The sequence below is a fragment of the Furipterus horrens genome, unplaced genomic scaffold, assembly GCF_987537825.1.
Source record: "Furipterus horrens unplaced genomic scaffold, mFurHor1.1.pri manual_scaffold_9, whole genome shotgun sequence".
Taxonomy (NCBI): domain Eukaryota; kingdom Metazoa; phylum Chordata; class Mammalia; order Chiroptera; family Furipteridae; genus Furipterus; species Furipterus horrens.
In genome coordinates this window covers 34,279,810-34,300,300 of record NW_028327179.1, presented here as the reverse complement: position 1 = coordinate 34,300,300, position 20,491 = coordinate 34,279,810, and the positions used below count along the sequence as shown (strand labels likewise).

The following is a 20,491-nucleotide window of genomic DNA, read 5'->3' as shown; positions in this document are numbered from 1 at the left end:
ATTTAAAAATTTTAATATACTGCATATGTGCATAGATATTTATAATATACTTATTAATCCTTTGATATACATCACTTAATGTAGACATACACAGTTATTTCTTTAATCTTTTAGACTTTGTACTTTCCCCCCCATTGTATCAGATTCTTCTTAACAATAGTAACACTTTTATTTTGGAACTAAGTCATAAGTAACAACTGCTCTTGGGTATCCCTCCCCTAAATTTTTTTTGATAATCCTATGATTAATTTGAATTACTTGTTTTAACCAAAAGTGACTGTAGATATATAATCCCCTACTCCCCCTAAGCTTTGTAAATCTTTTTTAACATTACATATTTTATATTCAGCCCTACTTCCTTTCTAAAAGTCTATCCACTGACCATTACTATCCCTGTTTTTAAAAAATTAAAGATGAAATCCCTATGGGAAAATAATTATTTGGTGACACATCTTTTTATACTGAAAAAATAATGATGCAAATGGGCTTATTAGTTTATGGCTCATCAAACTGAAACATGTAATTTGTTTTCCTTTTTAGTAAAACTTGTAACTTGATCTCACTCCTCCTTGGTAACATCTCAATCCCATCTGACTTGACGATTACATTTAAGCCCAGATTTTGATGGTCTATGAATTCTGAATTTTGTAGTTGTACTTTTCTGTTAATATGGACTTATTACCCACTTGCCACTTAGTTTATCTGCCAGTGGTTAAATCCAGTTTCTATCAGGAAGTAAATGCCTACACATTATCACTCAGTAGCAGCTGCCCGACGGAGACAGCCTTGCCCCATCATTGACAAGCACAATGTATGCAGAACACCAGAGGGGAATTAAAACCACAAAAAATACCTCAGGGTGGTATTTTTAATATGAGAATTTAATTTGTAATTTCACAGATTAAGAATTTTGGCTGCATTAATCCCTTTATCAGCTCACAGCAGGCTATTTGCAGAAGCATAACCATAAGGTGATATTCATTGGCAGAAACACGTCTTTGCATAACGTTAAACATCAGGAGCAGGGAAACCTTTTGAAGGGGGGAGAATAAAGATGAAAAAAATCATTATATTTTTTAAAGCAAGATTCTGCTAAATGCCTCTGGTAAAAATTTTGAGTTACAGAAATGCTATTTCCGTGTCCAGTAGATAATCATTATGAAGCATAAATCCAGTCTCAAGAAAGGACAATCCCAGTATTAAATACTACAGTCATTTCCATTTTGAACAACATGGTAATCCTTGTAAACATGTTTACAAAACAAAGAATTCCAAGACTTTGGAGACTTTGGAGACTAGTTTTGGTAACTTATCTAGGTTCATATTCTGCAGACTATATTTAGACATTCTTAACATTCAATTTTACATTAGAATGCAGTCTTATAAAAGTTCACTACCTGGCAAATGGCAGTAGAGGTGGCAATACCCTCATGTGCTTCCTTTTTGAGATTTGGTAGGAGGTCCACCTGGGAAGATATGTCACAGAACCAATAAATGGATTGTTTTAGCAACTAGGTCATGGTTTAGATTCATCAGTTCCAGGAACCTCAGTGCATTGTCTGCCCAAGCTCTGCTATTAAAAAAAAATACCACGGACAGAAAGTGGCGGTGGTCTTAAACAACAAAACATTTCTTCACACTTCTGGGGGCTGGAAAGTCTCAGATCAAAGTGCTGGCAAATTGGGTTCCTGGTGAGATTGTCTTTCTGACTGTGGACAGCTATCTTACTGTATCTTTGCGGCAGAAAGAGTGCTCTTCTTTCTTCCTCTTGCTAAAAAGCTGCTAATCTCAGGAGAGTCCCACCCTCATGACCTCATCTGGCTATAATTCTTACTCAAAACCCCACCTCCAAATACCATCACACTGTGGGTTAAAGGCTTCAACATATAAATTTGGAGGACACATTTCAGTCCAGAGCACTTACATTTTTAAAGACAGCTCATAGCATTTTTTAAAAAGAATGTCCACAAAAAGAAGACATTTATGTAAGCAGAAACTGAAACCAGAAAAAAAAAAAGGAAGAGGAGTAAAATAAAAGTAAGTTCAGAGTGGGCTCAAGCTTTCTTGGCCTCTTTAATATATCAGACCCTGAGAGAAGAGTATCAAGTATGGTCAGAGTCTCAGTTACATAGAACATTGCAATCACTTTGTGGATTATATATAAAAATGAAGTTGTATACTTATGCCAGACTCTTATTTGCTTTGGAAGAACATATAACAATAGAGCACTTTTCTTTATTTTACTATTCTTTAAAACCTCACCTGTTTACATAATACCAAAATTTAGAAGTAATGTATTAGTGTGCCAGAGAAGCAGGAATTACAAATTTATCAAGCAAGAAAAATGATACAGTTACCTGGGGATCTCGCAGTTAAAGCCGACTAATTCTGATGGCATCTTGTCATTCGCCCTCTGTCCTGAAACCCCAACAGCCTTGTCCCACTTCTTCACAAAGATTTAATTGCAAGGAAGTACATGGAAGGCTGATTTGGAAGAAATTCATTACTTTTCCCCAATACACTGTAAGGCATTCTCCTGTGTATACTATCAAGTCACATAAATTATTGAAGCTGAGCTACCCTTGTCAAAGTAAATGAACAAAATACACTTCACAGCATAGAGTCCTTGATTTTATTACTTTCATTTGCTAATTCACAAAATTCAGATTTGCAGTAAAAGAAGGCCAACAAATTAGTGTAGTGTGAAAAGCCCTGGACTGGGAATCAGACCTCCTGGATTCTGGCTTCAGCTTTGCTGTTAAGTAGCTGGGCAACTTTGTCCAAATATCTTATTCTCTGTGCACTTCTGATTTCTCACTTAAAAAAGTGCTCCATCTGGAATGTTTATAGGTTTTCCTACATGTTCCTAAATATGTCCTCCGTATTACCCTAAAATGATAGTATGCCATTAATGTAGCTCCATGTCATCTTTTAGAAAAAATAAAACAAGCACACCCAATTCAAATATATTTGCTGTCTCCAATTCCTAGATTTCTGTCCCATCATAAATCCTTTTGAACCAGCCTTTTGCACCCAAGACTCCAAAACCACTGTTTTCAGTTGACCACCATCTCCTCTTAGTAGCATTTCCTTTACTTGGATTCTAGGACAGATCTCTCCCATGGTTTTCCGTTTGCTTCTACTCCTCAGGCTCCTGTGGATTTCTTCTAATCTGCCAGACGTCTCACTGTTAGAGTGCCCCACCGCTTAATCCTCAAATCTTTCTATCTACAATTCACTCCACAGAGCCCAGATGATCTCATCTAGTCCCATGATTTAGATATCATTGACAGCTTCCAAGTTTACATCTCCAGTCCCATCGTCCCTGACTCCAGATTGCATTGCCAGCTGACTAGTCAAATTCTCCATTTGGCTATCTACAAGACATCTCAAATTTTGTATTACCAAAACTCAACTCCTGATCTTTTCCTCCAGACTTCCTCCTTCTGTAGTCTTCCCCTTGACAATAAATGACAACATTGTTCTTCCAGCTAATGAAAATTACCTGACACCTTCTTTTGTCACATCCATACTCGCTTCTTCTGCAGACCCTGTTGGTATTAGCTTCAAAATATGGGGTCTGTCCATAATGTATCCAGCTATGTACTATGAAAAATAAACACTTATTGAAGAAGATACAAGATCCAAGGAACATTGTACCTGGGACGACACTTCAGTCCCCTTCCAAGTAGGCACCTTGGGACCTCACACAGTTCTCCCAGTCACCGTCAGCTGCCCAGTCGTATTTTCCTAAATCTCATCAGTGGCCTGAAATCTCTTCCCTTTCAAAGGTGATTTTAGTTTTCGGAAAAGCCAGAAGTCCTAGGGCACCAAATATGAGCTTTAGGGGGTCTGAGTCACCTGGGTGATTTGATGTTTCATCAGAAGACTCTTCATGAGATGTGATGCATGAGCAGACATGTTGTTGTGATAAAGCTACAAATCACCAGCTGCCCATAGCTGTGGCCTTCTGAATGATTTGAATAATTTCCATATCGAATGTTCAAGCTTATTACAAAATTTGATGCAGATTCATTGCTGTACTCGCTCAGTCATTTTGAGTGTGATGACCACACAGTACACATGCTCACTCAGTGGAGTCTACCACCCCACTGACTAGTACAGTGAAGTCATCATTGCTCACAATGCGCATTCCAGTCCACTCCTTGGCTGCCAGAGTACATCAGTGTCGCACAAACCATTCTCGTTATGTTAATAATGGTTGGACTTTTTCGGGACTGACCTCGTATATCCAGAATCACACCTCTTTTCACTTCTCCACGGCTATCACTGTGTTCCAAATCACTCACTATCTTCTTTCATCTGTATTTTTTTTTTTCAGTTTTTCTTACTTTTAATTTATTCTGTACTGGCTTCGGGTATATACATAGTGGCTAGACAATCGTATATTTAACAAAGTCCCCCCTCCCCCATATTTCCAGTGCCCACCTGACACCATACATAGTTATCACAATATTATTGACTCTGTTCCCTATACTGTCCCCTACATCCCTGTCACTACCAATCTGCACTTCTCAGTCCCTTCACCTTTTCATCCAGTCCCCCAACCTTCCTCCCCTCTGGCAGCCATCAGTCTGTTCTCTGTATATATGAGTCTAGTTCTCTTTTGTTTGTTAGTTTATTTTGTTCATTAGATTCCACATATAAGTGAAATCATGTGGTATTTGTCTTTCTCCGACTGGCTTATTTCACTGAGTATAATGTCCTGTAGGTCCATCCTCACTGTCACAAAGGGTAAGAATTCCCTCTTTTTTATGGATGAGTAATATTCTGTTGTATATATGTATCACAGCTTTTCTTTTTATCACTTGACACCTGTATTTTTACAATAGCCTCCTAACTGTTTTGCCTTCTTTTCTTCTTGCTCCTGAGAGTCAACTCTTGTTGTTTCCTCTTTCTAGGTTAGTACTTCCTGTTCCTCTAGACAGGCATGGCTTGCCCTCTTCCCTCCTTTGGGTTTCTGCTCAAATGTACCTATGTGTCCAGTTTCTCTTCCTTGACTTATTTTTCATCATAACATTTACTACTAGCTGATATTTTATATTTGTTTGATTGTCTTCATCTGTCTCCCCCAGATCATTCTAATTTATGCACTGCAGGATTCTGAAGTCCTAGAACAGTGTGGGGCTCAATAAACATTTCTTTAATGAATGAATGAAAGTATGGCACAAAGAAAAGAAAAAGTAGCCCTGGCCAGGTGGCCCAATTGTCCCATACACCAAAAGATTGTAGGTTCTATTTCCCTCATATACCGAAGTTGCAGGTTTAATCCCTGGTCAGAGTGCATACAGGAGGCAACTGATCTCTCTCTCTCTCTTTCTCTTCCCCTCCCCCTTCCTCTCTCTCTAGGATCAATAATAAAAAATAGCCTTAAGTGAAGATTAAGAAAGAGAAAGAGAGGAAGGGAAGAAAGAAGGAAGAAGGAAGGAAGAAAAGGAAGGGCAGGCAATATGTTGCTTTCATCAACTGAGCCGTAATTCTGAGGGGAAGGCAGACTGTCCAGTCATATGTGTGTGTGAATCTCTGTACATGTGTTTATGGCTGTGATTACTTGATTTTCAGAAGCCAATACATGCCATAATGTTCCCTAGCCCAGACAGTCAAAATTGCAGCTCACTATCCATTTTTAAGAGAACATTATAAATACATCAATACACATGTAAATGATAATTTTTCATTCTGTCCACAGTGTCTTCTATTTTTACCGTCCCAAATGTAAGATTGCAACCAGAATCTGGAGAAAGCATGCGGGCCTTTGGGAAAAACAATAGTTATGGCAAAAGTCTATCAAATAGCAAGCACTGATGAGCACAGCATTCTCAAGAGAGCACAGGTAAGATGACCCACTTTACTTGGAAAGTAGTATTGAAAACATATCAAAGAGATCTTTTAAATGAAATATTTCAGGTTCATTTTTCCCCATCATATAAGTCTCTTGTGTTCATGATGGCATTCATCACAGATTCTACTGAGGCAGAGTACAGTCTGTCATTTGCATGTTTTTCAGCACTTCCAGATTCTAACCAAAATTGTACTTCATTTATATAGTTAGGAGCAAACCATTTAGTCATAAGCAAGGCATTTTGACTATTTGCACCTTCTTCATTGAGGTGAGATAAAGGTTAACCTTTGGGCTGTATCTAAGCAACAGATCTGCTTTTTTGGACCCACATAATTTTTTGAAATTAGTTGCTCTCATTCAAAAATGGGGAGATTTTGTACAACATCCGGATTTCTGGCTTTCCTTGAAAAACCCAGCAACTCTGCAATACCACACTCCCAATCCTGCCTGGAGTCTGAGTCTGATTGAGTGGTGGCTGCTGCCCTTGGGAAGCACCTGTGCTTCCTGCTTTTGCACAACAACATGGGAGCCACTTTGCCCAATTCTGATTCTGTCCGGCCCCTAGTACAGACCGTATCATGGTGAAGCTTTTCTTTCTTTCCTCTATGGTGCTCTGACCACTACTGTTCTGCAGATGGGAAGCCTCGTCTAAACCCGGCTGTCTCCGGGCACATCAGCCTGTCCCCATCATCACACATGCTTCACAGAAACGAGCGTAAGGCAGCAGCTTCTGAAAAGGCCATGTTCCTTTTTATTGCCAGATGGAAATGTCTGGGTTTTTGGAATTGTGTGCTCCTGCATAGATAACTTTTTATTCAATGTCACATAACCCTCTCAAGCAAATAGAGAACCAACTTTTTTTGTGGGGAGAGCGTTTGATTTGGCTAGTCCATATTTGTTCCTTGCTCATGTGGATGTTCAGTAATTCAACATTCAAGCGGATCGGAGTTATGCATATAGCATTGCAGGAGCTCCTCTTTCTTCCTCTGAATTAGTATGAAATTGATTAACAGGCTGAATTGTCAGCCTGGCTAAGAGAGCAAATTAAATTGTCCACCTTGCCCTGGCTAGGTGGCTCAGTTGGTTGGAGTGTCATCCTGCAGACCCCAATGGTTTCAGGTTCAATCCCCGGTCAGGGCACATGCTTAGGTTGTAGGTTCAATCCCCAGTCAATTCCCAGTCAGGGTGGATAGAGGAGGCAACAGATCTATGTTCTCTCTCTCTGTGTCTCTCTGTCTCTCTCTCTGTCTCTCTGTCTCTCTCTCCCTCTCTCCCTCCCTCCCTCCCCTTCCTATCCCTCCCTCCCTCTTTCCCTCTCCAAAATCAATAAAAATATGTCCTTAGGTGAGGATAATAAAGAAAAATTGTCCCCCTTGTCTTGTGGGTGAAATGCCAGTACCTTGAGCTACTTGTGAACTTAGGTCTTTTACATGCTTTCAGCATGGGAGCCAAAGCTGGCTTCTCAAGAGTATGGCGATGAGTTACCAATGGCTGGAGAGAAAAGATCCCCAGGTTAAAGGGGATGTGTAAATGCAGGTCAGGAATAGTCAGGAAATGTTACTCGTAAACTTGCCACTTCGTTTGTTGGTATGAGTGAGATTCTTCATTCTTCAGGTTACTTTTCCCTGCTGGATACAAGGCTACCTAGAAGCACAACCTGACTGCCCTGTAGCCTTTGTACTCCCGATCTGAAGTTCAACTGGTCAGACACGGAGTGAGTGGGGTTGGGATTTTTACCAGATACCTCCTGGTTCTAAGAATGGTTTTAATTCATGAGGGTTGCAGCATAGGCTTTTTAAAGTATTTAACCTGCATTACCATAATGAGGGCCCCTGGCTTTATAAATCCTTCACCCAATTCAGTAGAACAAAACAAAAAGCAGACTTCATTGGGGCTGCTCTCTCATACACACATGTACACAAGCAAGTATGAATTTCAATTACAAGGCTGTATTCTTTCTTCTCTGCTCTCTGTGACCAAGCCTGGCCAGTCCAAGTTGCTAGAATGAGTGTCAGGCCAGCTTCCTGTAAAATCAAATCAAACTCACAGAACAGAAGCATAGCCCATAAGGACTCAAACATTAATTGAAAAAAGATTTTAAAAGGTGCTCAGACTGCAATCTTTAGTATTTGAAAGCCTTTTTTAAAAAATGTATTTTCTTTGCAGTATATTTTTAAAACTAATTTAAGGTTATATCTGCATGGTGGAAGCTCTTCCTCTAGAATTATTTGATAATGATACAGATATTATCTCTATGAGTTTTGTCTTTTTCACATCAACTTGTAAAGCTTTAATACCAGTATTGTTTTTGTTGTTCTCTTCCAAATCTAAATACCTCAGCTTGATTCAACATGATATTGAGAAAACATCTAAATTTTTTTTTTCTCAGAAAAGCTGCAAGGAGGCTGGATTCTAAAAGTTTTCTGTCAGCAGCAGAAGAAATTATTTTAATTTCTCCTCTGTGTGGATTTTAAATATTAATCAAATGGGGCCATCTTAGAAATAAAAATACATATCCTATATATTGTCCTAATACATCCTGTACAACAGAACTTATTCTGACCAATAGTTGAATATCAAATTGTAGTCATATAGAGCAAAATATATACATAAATAAAGGTATTTATAGAAAAAAACATAGAATCTCCTAGATTTCAGTTTTGTTGTTGATGAATTAACTGTCTAGAACAGGGTGTGGCATCTTAAGTTTTCGTCAGCTGTCCCAATTCTTTGTAAATTCCAGAAGCATTGGGAAGGAGAGGGAAGGGGAAGAGGTTGGGAGCTCAAGTAGGCTAAGACTAGGCTAAGGCTAGCATTTCAACTGCCTCTCTTGGGACTTAAGACAAAGGGAAATACATTGTATCACTTTTGTTTTTGAAATGAGGGAGGATTGATAGACAGGAGTGTTGCAGGTCCTAATTTTTTCCAAGTACCTACATGCCAAATTGTTTCTATACTTGCATACTAAGGTCACTTCATTATTTAGTTAAAAGACTGGATTTGCATAAACTGGATAATGAGAAGCATGTTCCTTTACAGCAGAAAGCAATTCGGGTTTCAGAGTCCTGTGACCAAATTGAATAAAAAGAAAAACCACATGCAGCCAAGTTAAACATGGGACAGGTGCCATGACGACCAACATGGTGTGCTTCCTGCATTTTGTCATCCTCTAAAGATATTAACAGACTCAGGATTTCATAGATTTATCAGCACTGAAGGGTAAGACCCCCTTAACGTCTGAGGGAGCCTTAAATGTGCAGAGAAATTTCCCCAAGGAAAAAGCTAGAAGCTGTACTGCATTGACTACCACATCCATCAGTATCACTTCTCTGCAAACACAGCCCTATGCTGAGCTTAATTTTCCAGTTATTCTAAACAGACAGGAAGTGCACGGTCGCTCTATTTCCTACTGATTTTGCTGAATACAAGAAATAAGAATGGCCTCTTAATTTTTTAGACAGATGTTTTATAATTTTTTCTGAAATGATATGTGTTCATTGTGGTACATCTCTTTTTAATGAATCAGCTGGACTTCAGACCCTGTTAAATTTGTAATGCATATACAGCTATCTGTCTAATGCATGAAAAAATTGTATTTGGTTCAAGTGCAAGAAGTTAACTGCATGGGTATTTTGTGGACTTCCCCTTGCCTTCTAGAATATTATCCTTGCTAATCAACATTATTTAAGTATTATATGACAATGGAAAAAGAAGTGTTAGACTCTCTCTGCTTGACTTATTCATCAAGCAATAATTAACTAAAAGTAGTCTTCCAGGTAAACAAAGTAGAATGCATAAATCGCTTAAGAATTTTAATTAAATAAGGTAAAGATTTTTTAAAAAGCAAACTCCAAACAATATACACTGCATTGGTGCTGGACATTCAGGAGAGCTGAGCTCTCACACCCTGGGTTGCCAAAACCCTGGGGATTCTTTTTTTTAATCTAGGTTCCTGGGGTCCATGAATCTACATTTTAAAGAACCTCAAAGGATAGTGATGCAGGTATCTTTGAACTACATATAATGGAATATTTAGTCAGGATCAAAAATTGTATATTTATAAAGTAAAATAATCAACTATTTGATATAGACAAACTAGGAAAATCTACCCTAACCCTTCCTTTTTTTAAGGAAGAGTAATGTAGACTTGTGCTAATAAGATAACCACTAGCCACACGTGGCTTTTTAAATTTAATTTAATTTAAGTTAAGTTAAATTAAATACCAATTTTGTTACCTCAGTAGCAATACCACATTTCAAGTGCTCAGTAGCCACAAGTAGCTAGTGGCTACCTTATTAGATGGGGCGAATATAGAACCTTCCCAACATAACAGAACAGTCTAGTGGACAACTGGTGACAAGCATTTCTCCTGCCTGCTGTTAAAGGAGGCGTCAGGAAAGTTAAACAGTAAAAGTATCTGTCAGCTCCAGATTATAGCCACTTAAAAGAAGCTCCAAATGCTTGAGGAAGAGAAACTCTCAAATGAGGAAAGAGGCAGGTAGCAAAGTGAGAGGAACAGAGACGGGTGTGTGAGAGTGACAGAAAGAGCTTTGACACCAGAACCGGACAGACGACAGGAAAGTGGGTTTGGGGATCTTTCAGGGGAAGGAGACACGGTCAGGTTTCCTCAGTGAATGGTGGCCTTTGTTGACATTGCTCTGGGGAGTAAGGAGGAACAGGTTGACAGTCTCTGTAGATGCCCCAAATCTGAATGTCTCTCAGAATCTAGCAGGAGCTTTAGTTTGTCAACCAGCTCAACGCTACCTCAGCTCTGCTCCCTGGCCCGGGAGAAACACCGATCTATTGCCCTCCTTCATGTAGCTCCATTTTCCTGTCACTGTACCACAAACATTGCTTTCATCTTCTCATCCCATAGCTAGCTGCTGCTGACTTGCCTCCACTGGGGCAAGAATCCCACTTATTGTCGTTCCTCTCAGTCTCTCTTGTTCTGGGGCAATCTATGACTGACCTCCTTCCCTCAGATTCGGTTCATCCTCAGAAGCAGTTCAGATTGGTGCAGTAATCATCATGAAGTAGAGAGCAAGGCGTCCAACAAGGCTGTCTAGTGAGTCACCCCCAGAAGCTGCTGACAGACTGTGGACTACCCTGGGTCAGGTGCGGAGCCCTGATTCAGTCAGCTGAGCTGTGACCTGGGTGGCCAACCTTTTCCTAAGGACCTGCTCAGAAGAGGGCTCTGGGCTTAGCAGTCTCTGAAGCTTCTGGGAAGCAAGCAGTATAGTCTGAAGGTACCATGCCTGGCCACACTACCTGGGAAAAAATCAGACCAGTCCAGAGGGACACTCCAGTGTGCATGAAGTAACAACATTCTCATTGTAGGATATTTTTGTCTAAAGGTCTTTTCAAGGCCATGTTGCATTTTCTCAACTATCGATGCAAAAGGAGATAATGTCAGTTAGTATTATCACACTGTAAGAAATTCAAGGGTTGGATCTAGCTTTCTTTCAGTAGTAGCAGGAAGTCTTCTGATTTTTTTTTCTGCAAGAACTGTTCTTTTTCTGCATGATCCTGCAAATTTTTTCCCCATCAAACAACTACATTTTTATTCTCTGTTGTCTTATGTAGTTGACAAGACTAGTTCTGGAAATAACAGGGAGAAAGGGAAACAAACCTTAGTGTTCCTCGAAGGTTTTATCTGAAAGGATCCCTGGTTTTTGTCATTACCCCTACATTGCCACAGATTAAAAAATATATCTTATTTGGAAATTGACAGTGCTTCAAACCACAAACACATAATGCGTATGAACCAACACCACCACCACCCCGCCCCCGACAGAGAAGAGGCTGGAAAGTTGTTTAGTGTCCACACCCCACCTCCAACTCTTTCCTTAGTTTCCCCTCTACCCTGGAGTCTGTTATCTCCTCTAAACTCTGATGCAGCTTAATAGACTATGGAAGTTTCTCTCTTCTCCCCTTCCTCACTGCTTTCTGCCTCTCCATTGTGCCCTTTCTGTGAGTCACCTCTGGTCTGCACTCTGCACCATCGCCACCAGTCCCATGTAGGGGTTCACAAAGGACTCCAAGGCCTTTACTATCTTATCTGCTTGCTCATGTCCTGGGATTGTGACGAAGCAGAATGAAAATAAAGGTGAATATAGGTATCTTGCTTCATTCAGAGTTCATTTTTAAGTATTTATTCAATTTTTTAATGTTGACTTAATTTCCGATTTACAGACAAGTTGCAAGAATAGTACAAAGAATTCCTGACACCCTTTACTCACTTTCCCCAAATGTTTGCCTTTTCAGTATTTGCTATATTATATTCCTTCTCTCTCTCACACACACACACGCACATACACAAGTGTGTGCACATAAATGTTGTTTTGCCAAATCATTGTTTTAACTCACATGACACTACACTACCTTTAAATGCTTTCAGTATGTTTTTCTTAAGAATTCAGAGTGATATTTTTTAATTTAAAATAAGAATAGTTTTGCCCTTGCTTTCCCTTTTCCCTTCTCTGATTGAAAGTTTTTAAAAGCAAACTGGCTAACCAAGAAGAAATGTTTGATACTTCACAAATTGGTTCATCAGCCCACAGATGCTCAAAAATTGGCTATATTTTTGTGATTCAATGTTTCAGGTCAGATGAGCTTTCAAAATGGGGGGTTGGGGTAGCACTGCAACTTGTATCTCAGTCTTTGTAAAACCCAAATTAATTTCTTAGGGACTATTTAGCCAGCAGCATAATATGAGTGAAGCTTTCTTATAAAAATAGTAGGCGGATGATGTGATGTGGCTAGTAAGCAAGATGTCTACCACAATGCTTGGCCAAACTGTGATAAAGTTAGCACTGACATATATTATAACAGGTAGTTATAATCAGTTCAGGTGCTATTTTTCCTTTTTATTTAATGTAGATTCTTATAGATTTGGGATACAGAGGGAATCGTCTATGCCCTAAGTGCACTGTATTGTATTATTAATACCAGTATAGCATCTGAGTCCCACTAGACAGTCTTTGTGGTCTGTGGATACCCTAAGAAGTGTCTGAGCATAAAAGGAGGCTGTTTGAGTTGAAGTGGGCTGATGGTCTGGGATGACATTTGAATGCATGGAGGACAATGTCTAAATGATAATGTTGAGAAAGGAAGGCAAAAAGAAGCTTGAAACTATTCCCATTGTCCCGCAATGCTCATCACTCTTCCTGAGATGTTCCTCATGTGAGAGCTTTGTCTGGGTAGAATTGGGGAGTGGGATTAGGGAGGACACACACTGAGGCTCTGAGACAAAAGCCAGGGATTCAGGTCCTTAGACACATTAAAATTCTAGACAGTAGCAGATGTAATGAAAAGCACAACACAAATATATTTCAAGTCTAGCAAACTTAAACATTTTAGCTAAATTATTACAAGTGTATTTAACAATGTTTGCAATACTCTGAGATGCTTCTCTGAATAAAGCTTCTAAAAACATCCAGTCAGTTGTACAAATGAATAATTTACCAAGTCTCTTTTGGAATTTAGGATAGCTGTTCCCTCTACCAACACATGCACACACATACACACACACACACACTGTACACTCACATACATACACTCTGTACACTCACAGCCAAATAGAGCAATTTTTCTAGTCCTAGAGATACTAGGATAACATCATAGATTAGTCAAAGGGCTGCTTTTCCACCTAAGGAAATAATGCACAAGGTCTCAAACAAAAAACAACATAAAAGTTGGAGAAATTGATAGAAATTCAACTCATAAGAAATATCACCATGTATGCCAGCCGTGAAATCAAATACTGTGGCTGTTAACTTCCATACTTGGGTGAATTTTTTCCCTTTAAATTATTACCATTCTTTTAATGTAGTTTGCATTATGTATAGTGCCCTTGGATTTTTAATTGCTCTGGATTATCATTTTCAATGCAATTAGTAAAATGCCCTCAATTACATATAATTATTACTGTAAATGGGGCTACTGGCCTAATTACTATAAACGAGGAAAGATATGTGATTATCATGTGCAATTAATTCATGTACAGTATTTATTTTCCATTATTACATACAATGGTGTAATGATTAATTATATTGTATCATTCCTTGGTCAACAAATCTACTTTACATTAAGATACCTAGAATTGTGATCCATTGTCAAAGACCCCTGTACCCAATCTTTTTTCCTACGGTAATTGAGTTGCTCCGATTGTGCACAGGCAAAAACAATCTGGAAGGAGAACAATCAATTTGACCTCCATTGATTAGCAATGCCCAGGTTATCCTGTGTTTTCAGTGTTAAGTTCTTTGTGAGCCCAATACCAAGTTCTATCATACCCGTTTGTTTTAATGTAAATAAACAAAAATGAACATCCCTAAATGATGGTAACGTTTAAAACATGCCTGAGGGTGGGGGTGGAGGAAGGAGGTTGTTCCTTCGTTGTGGCAAACGTGATGATCACCCCTAGTTCACAAATGCACACTTAACACATAATTAATTCTGCAGAAGGACGCTTTTTGACAGAGTGGGATTATGAGAATTGCATACTGATAGTGGCAGAAGGAATAAATTTCTTTTCTCTACGTCAGGTAGGGTGTTCTTGTGCTCTTCAGAAACAGGCACATCTCAGAGGTGTTGCTCTCAAAATGATCTCAGGATGGAAAGAAATCAGTAATTACAGAGCCAGGCATTCAGCTGTGTCCTAATTTTCCCACCAGTTTTCAGTGTTTCAGCTGCCTCAGAGACTTAAAGTATTCTCATTAGGTAGCTGCAGAGGCAGCCGCTTGCCTACTCCCTCATTCTCTCACTCTCATTTCCTTTTCTTTCTTTCTTTCTTTTTTTTTTTTTTTTTTTCCCATTCCTGCCTTGGGAGTGACTGTGAAGATCATTTGCAGGAATGATTGGCAGGTTAGAGGATTCGATCAGATGAGTTCCTCTTAGTGCAGGTCAAAAAGGCTAGTTAGCAGGAGCTGTCGAAAAATGCCAGCAGCATTCGAAATGGGAAATGTCATGACTTCCAGGCAGGGGGTGCCACCTGAAACAGAAAGCCCCCAGCTCATTAGCAAGTTACAGGACGCGGGCTTAACTGGAGGGAGCAGAGAAGGAAAGATAATACCCAATAGGAAAAATGATTGTGAAGTGGAATTGATTTCATGTATAATTTGTTTATCACTAGAGGGGACAAATGCTGTCCTTCTGACATGAGCAGAGAAGTGTGGACTGTGAATGAAGCCACTTAGCATAATCTCCAGGTTGAGCTTTGGGTTTAAAGAATGCAAACTTCTTTATTCTTAACTGTGGAAATGATCAGGTCATGTTACATTAATTAAAGCTGACATACTCTCAAATGTTTTATCTGGGCGATGTGGCAATTCAACAGAAACAGAGATGGGCAACTTTAGAAAATAAGAGGGATTTTTTTTTTTTTTTTTTCCCTCTGCTGATGTGGAAGACTAGTTCAGTTGCATACTGAATTACAACAGGGCTGTGGTAAACGAGGCTGCACAAATCAAACCTGGGCCTCCTGATTCTTACACAAACCCTTTGGGAGATTTAGATCTAATCCATGTTAAAATATATTTGTATATTTTAGAATATGACTATCATATTTTGGTACAATGCTAAAATTTTAATCTGTTTTTCGAAGAAGGGGAAGCTCTCCAATTTCATTACTTCCTAGTTGTCAGTTCATCTAGCACTGGATATTTTACCATAAGCTCAGCAACTTACAGTAGCCATATTTACAAACAAAAGGAAGCTACAAATGTATCCTAACAGGAACAGTTGATGTGCAATTTATAAAAGGAGAATGTGGTGGCAAAACAGAAAATAATATTGCCTAGTATGTACTCAGACTAAACTCCAAATTTATAAGTGGCAGTATTTTTACAATATGTTAAATGGGCTTTAGTGTAAAGCCCTTTTCTACATATATTCCAATAGAAAATGTTTCTTCTTTTGATAAGACACTTTTATGATATCATTTACTTTCACATGGAGGTCTTCATTTGTTATTTTAAGTCGCAAATGCCACAGCTGTAACTCTTCCTGGCTGAGCACTAAAAGATGTTTACTTAGCATCCAGATTTCGGTTAAGACATATTTTCAAAATGTCTTTGCCTAGAGTTTCTCTTTTCTCTTAAATATTGAGACAGTTTATGAGGCAGTTATGAAATAGCCAAAGCTTGTTTTATCAAGCAGCCTCAGACTGCTGCCTTAAGTGAATAGGAATCCTAAAACCTCCTAGTCAAAACACTGGTGGAAAATTCATTCTGTTCTGTATCCAGCATAAAAAGCTTAGTATTAAGCTACTGAGTGTAGCTGTCAGGATGTACTGTGTCAGTAGTTTTGTCAAGTCTAAAATTTTCAACATCAGTGTGAATCCACTCATCCCCTCATTTGGGAGTTTTATTGTGTGGTCCAAAAGCTGGCCTTTGAAAAAATAAAATTATGAAATACTATTTGAAATGGTTCATCTACAGTTAAGTTTTTTTTTATTCTTCCACAGTAACTCAGTTTGTTAGTAACTGACAGATTTATTATAAAAATGAATAAATCAACTATTTTAAGAGAAAACATTGTGAAGAATTTTTTTTTTAAAGAGAATTGGGTCTATGTTGTGTCCAAGTGGATTTCCAAGTTTTAGTCTAGCTTTAAGTAAGATGTCCTCACCTCTCAAGAAGGGCAAGCCACAGGTATGTGGCAGTCAGAGCCAGAGGCGAATGGCAGTGTCTGTGCACACCTCCTCTCACTGCCCGCCCCTTTCCCCATTCCCTGCCCTCTACCTGGCCTTCCTCTCCCCTAATCTCACAGTCTTCTCAGTGAACCCCCTCTCCATTCCCTGAAGTGGTATCTGATACATATTGACATTCATCTATTTATCATTCCCTGTGTTGAATCGTTTCACACTATGGATTGAGTGACCCTCTTGTTAAAATTTCACCTTCAGATTTGTGGGTTCCCCTAGTACAGATCCCTAGGTTCCAAAGAAATGGCATCCTATATTGTCCTCTATATCAGCAGTTCTCAACGTGTGGTTCATATACCCTGGGGATTCCCAGAGACTCCATGGGGTCAAAACCGTTTTCATTATAATACTGAGATGTTCTTTGCCTTTTGCACTGTGTTGATATTTGCACTGAGGGTACAAAAGCAAGGTAGCCTGAATCAAGGCAGTGGCACCAACCCGTATTCCTAGGCACTGCTTCCTTTACCGCCACACAATGGTGATGTTTTTAAAAGTCATTTTCACTTAATAAGAGGTAAAAATTATTAATTTTGTTAGATCTGTCCCTTTGAGTAAATGTCTTTAGAATTTGGGGTGACTCAATGGGAAGTTTGCATAAACCATCTCCACTGTAGACCTAATTACCAAGGCTGTGTCAGGAAAAGCTTTGGTGCAGGTATTTGAGTTGCAAGGTGAACAAGCTGTTTTTCATTTGCTGAAACATGGTCTTCAGCTTGAAAGAACGACTGACAGAGAAATCTGGTTATTTAACCTGGGATATTTGGCAACCATTTTCTTAAAAGTAATAAAAAGTGAGCCTGTCACCCGAGGAAAACAACTCGTAGTACTTGTTGCCAATGACAAAATTAAAGCTTTCAATAGAAAATTAGAGTCTGAGGAAACCTTAGAAAACTGTATTTGCCTCTATGAGCTTGACAATTTCCCAGACACTTTTCAAGTGAGATGGATGGTGATATAAGCAAATGGGATTTTATGATATTAAGTAGTGAAATGTGTCAACATTTGAAAGATCTATATAACTCATTCAACCGGTGTTTTCCAAATGACCAATGCCTAATTTAGAAAATCGTTGCATGAATAAATATTCACTACAACTGTAAAATTGACCAACCAGTTTTACAGTGACAGAACACCAAGGATTCATTGATATAGTTTCAGATTACCCAGTGCAACTAACCCTAAAGAAACGACCACTAGTTGCATGTTGTTGTAATATAAAAGAGGAATATGTACCTAGAGTTACCTGAAAGGGCTATTAAAATACTTCTTTGTTTTCCAACTACATATCTGTGAGAAGCCATATTTTCTTCAGTTGCTTCAATCAAAACAACATATTTTAGAACAGACTGAATGCAGAAGCAGATACAGAATCCAGCTCTCCTCTATCCAGCCAGACATTAAAAAGATTTCCATAATATTGTTCTTTTTACACAAATAATGTTTTTAGATTAACATGTAATGGATTTATTTTTAAATGAATTAGTATTTTAAATAATCAGTTTTAATTACAAACATGATAAATATCAATAGCTATAATCCACATAAACGAAAGCTCTTTGGGGATCCCCTATACTTTTTTAAACTATCAGAAGTCCTTAAAACCAAAAAGTGTGAGAACTAGTGCTCTATATTACTATGACTGAGCATTAACTCTAACCTGCTAATTATGTTGATGACATTTTTTTTCTCCATGAATAAATGACTATTGACTGAAATTTTTTGCTATATAAAATTATTCCAGTTCTATTCATCTGATTGAATATCTCAGTTTTTCTGGGGGTACTGTGGGTAAAATCCATTCTGTGTTCACATGGATACCATCTGAAAATTACAGTAGAGTGCCATTTACTAGGCCCTTGATGATTAGTATACCAGGTCTTAAAAGACTGATTATTTAATGGTTGTTTGGGCTGTAACTTTTCCTTTTATGTGCATTAGATTTGACCTTGCATGGAGAGGCTCTGATTATAAAACCCTAAATCATCAGGTCATTTTCATAGCTTGTTTATAGAACTCAGAAGAACTTTCAATACAGTGCCTTGATCAGACTTAGTATAAATTCAGTTTCTTTCAGAATGAACTCAGTTTTTTCTCTGCCCACCTACTAGGCAGTAGCTCATGGAAATCTGGGTGCACTTTGGGATTTTGAATTGACAGTTACTACTCAGAAAGAGTAGCAATCAGATTAAGGTTGTGCTTTTTTTTTTTTTTTTTAACTCTTTATTTTCAAATGCTTGTAGACAGCTGTATACTTCACAAGTTCTAGTATTAAACTTTATAAGCATGGTACATATATCAACTTAAGAAATTAAAATAGATCCTTACTATTAATTAAACTACAGCTTTATTTATAATCCACCTATTTTCACACTCATGTCCTTCTTCTGTCCCAGGACCCCATCCAGGGTTCCACATCGCATTTGTCATAATGTCTCCTTAGTATCCTTTGGTCTGTGATAGTTTCTCAGTCTTCCCTTGTTCTTCACAACCTTGAAACTTTTGAAGAGTACTGTTCAGATATTTTATAGAATGTTCCTTATGATGTTTTCTCATGGTTAGATTGGGGTTATGGGTTTTGGAGAAGAATACCACCAAAATGAAATGCTCTTCTCATCACATCATGTTAGGAAGTACATGATATCCACATAACTTACCACTGGTCATGTTGACCTTGATCACTAGTTGAGGTTTTAAGACTATACGATATCCAGAAAGTAAAGTCAAGAGAGACAGAAAGTCTGGGATAGGTTCTCAATCAAATGGATGGAATTCAAGGGGAGTCACTGAACTGAGGACAGGGCTACGTGATGTCATATTCAGAAAGGAGACAAAGAAATTACTCTTAAGGCTCAGAACTGGCTGAAAATTGATAGAAATGAAGGAGAGGAGTCATGGACAGAGAGGACCGTCTGAGTTAAGAATCCTGAGATGTTCCAGACTCTGGCTCAGGATCAGTGATAGAATTTAGCAAGATGTCTGGCAGAGTGCGAAATATCTTTTGTGAACATGAATAAATGTGTGGCTATTTTACACATGTTGGGAACAAAGCCAGCGCTTCTGCTTCTCTGCATTGAAGTCCCCTATCATGAGTCTGTCTTCCTCACCAGAATCCAATCTCAGCATATAGGAATTCGTTTACTATCGTATCCTCATTTCACTATTTTATCTCCATCTCCTAGTATGGAACCTAATTTGTGCCCACTAAACATTTTTAAGATGTTGACTGAATTAGTGAATATCCAACAAACTCACCATACCATTCTGTTCTTTCAGCAAGTAGTTTTTGAGTAGCCATTATATGGGTTGGCTTTCTTTTCTTCTTTTTTTGGGGGGGGGTTGTTGTTTTAGGCAGTAGTAAGAAAGTTTCTAGCTTCACAAAATTTTTTCCAATTAGAACTTGCATTCAATATTGTATTAGTTTCACGTGTACAGCATAGTGGTTAGACAATCATATACTTTACAAAGTGCTCCCCCAATATTTCAACTACCCACCTGGCACCAGACATAGTCATTACAATATTATTGACTGTATTTTCTATGCTTTACTTTATACCCCCATAACTGTTTTGTAATTACCAATATGTACTTCTCAATCCCTTCACATTTTCACCCAGCCCCCAACCACCCTTCCCTCTGGCAACCATCAGCCTGTTCTCGGTATCTGTGAGTCTGGTTTTTTGTTTGTTGGTTGGTTTGCTTTGTTGGTCTTTCTCCGATTGACATTTTAGCATAGTATCCTGTAGATTCGTCCGTGCTGTTGCAAATGGTAAGATTTTGTTTTTATTTATGGCTGAATAATATTCCAGTTCCTATATATCTGCTCATCAATTGGTGGGCACTTGGGTTGCTTCCATAGCTTGGCTATTGTAACTAATACTGCAATAAACATAGGAGTGTATATATTCTTTCAAATAAGTGTTTC

General features: G+C 38.5%; 1 protein-coding gene across 2 annotated transcripts in view; it reads left to right on the top strand.

Moving 5' to 3' along the window:
- The window catches only part of CDK14 (cyclin dependent kinase 14), a 564,775-nt gene that overhangs the window by 473,427 nt on the left and 70,857 nt on the right, over positions 1-20,491 (top strand). For both annotated transcript variants that reach the window (XM_090287257.1, XM_090287258.1), the window contains one exon: positions 5,711-5,854. In XM_090287257.1, coding sequence (XP_090143383.1) covers positions 5,711-5,826 — 116 coding nt within the window. In that variant the 3' untranslated portion in view covers positions 5,827-5,854. The remainder of the gene's footprint in view (positions 1-5,710; positions 5,855-20,491) is intronic.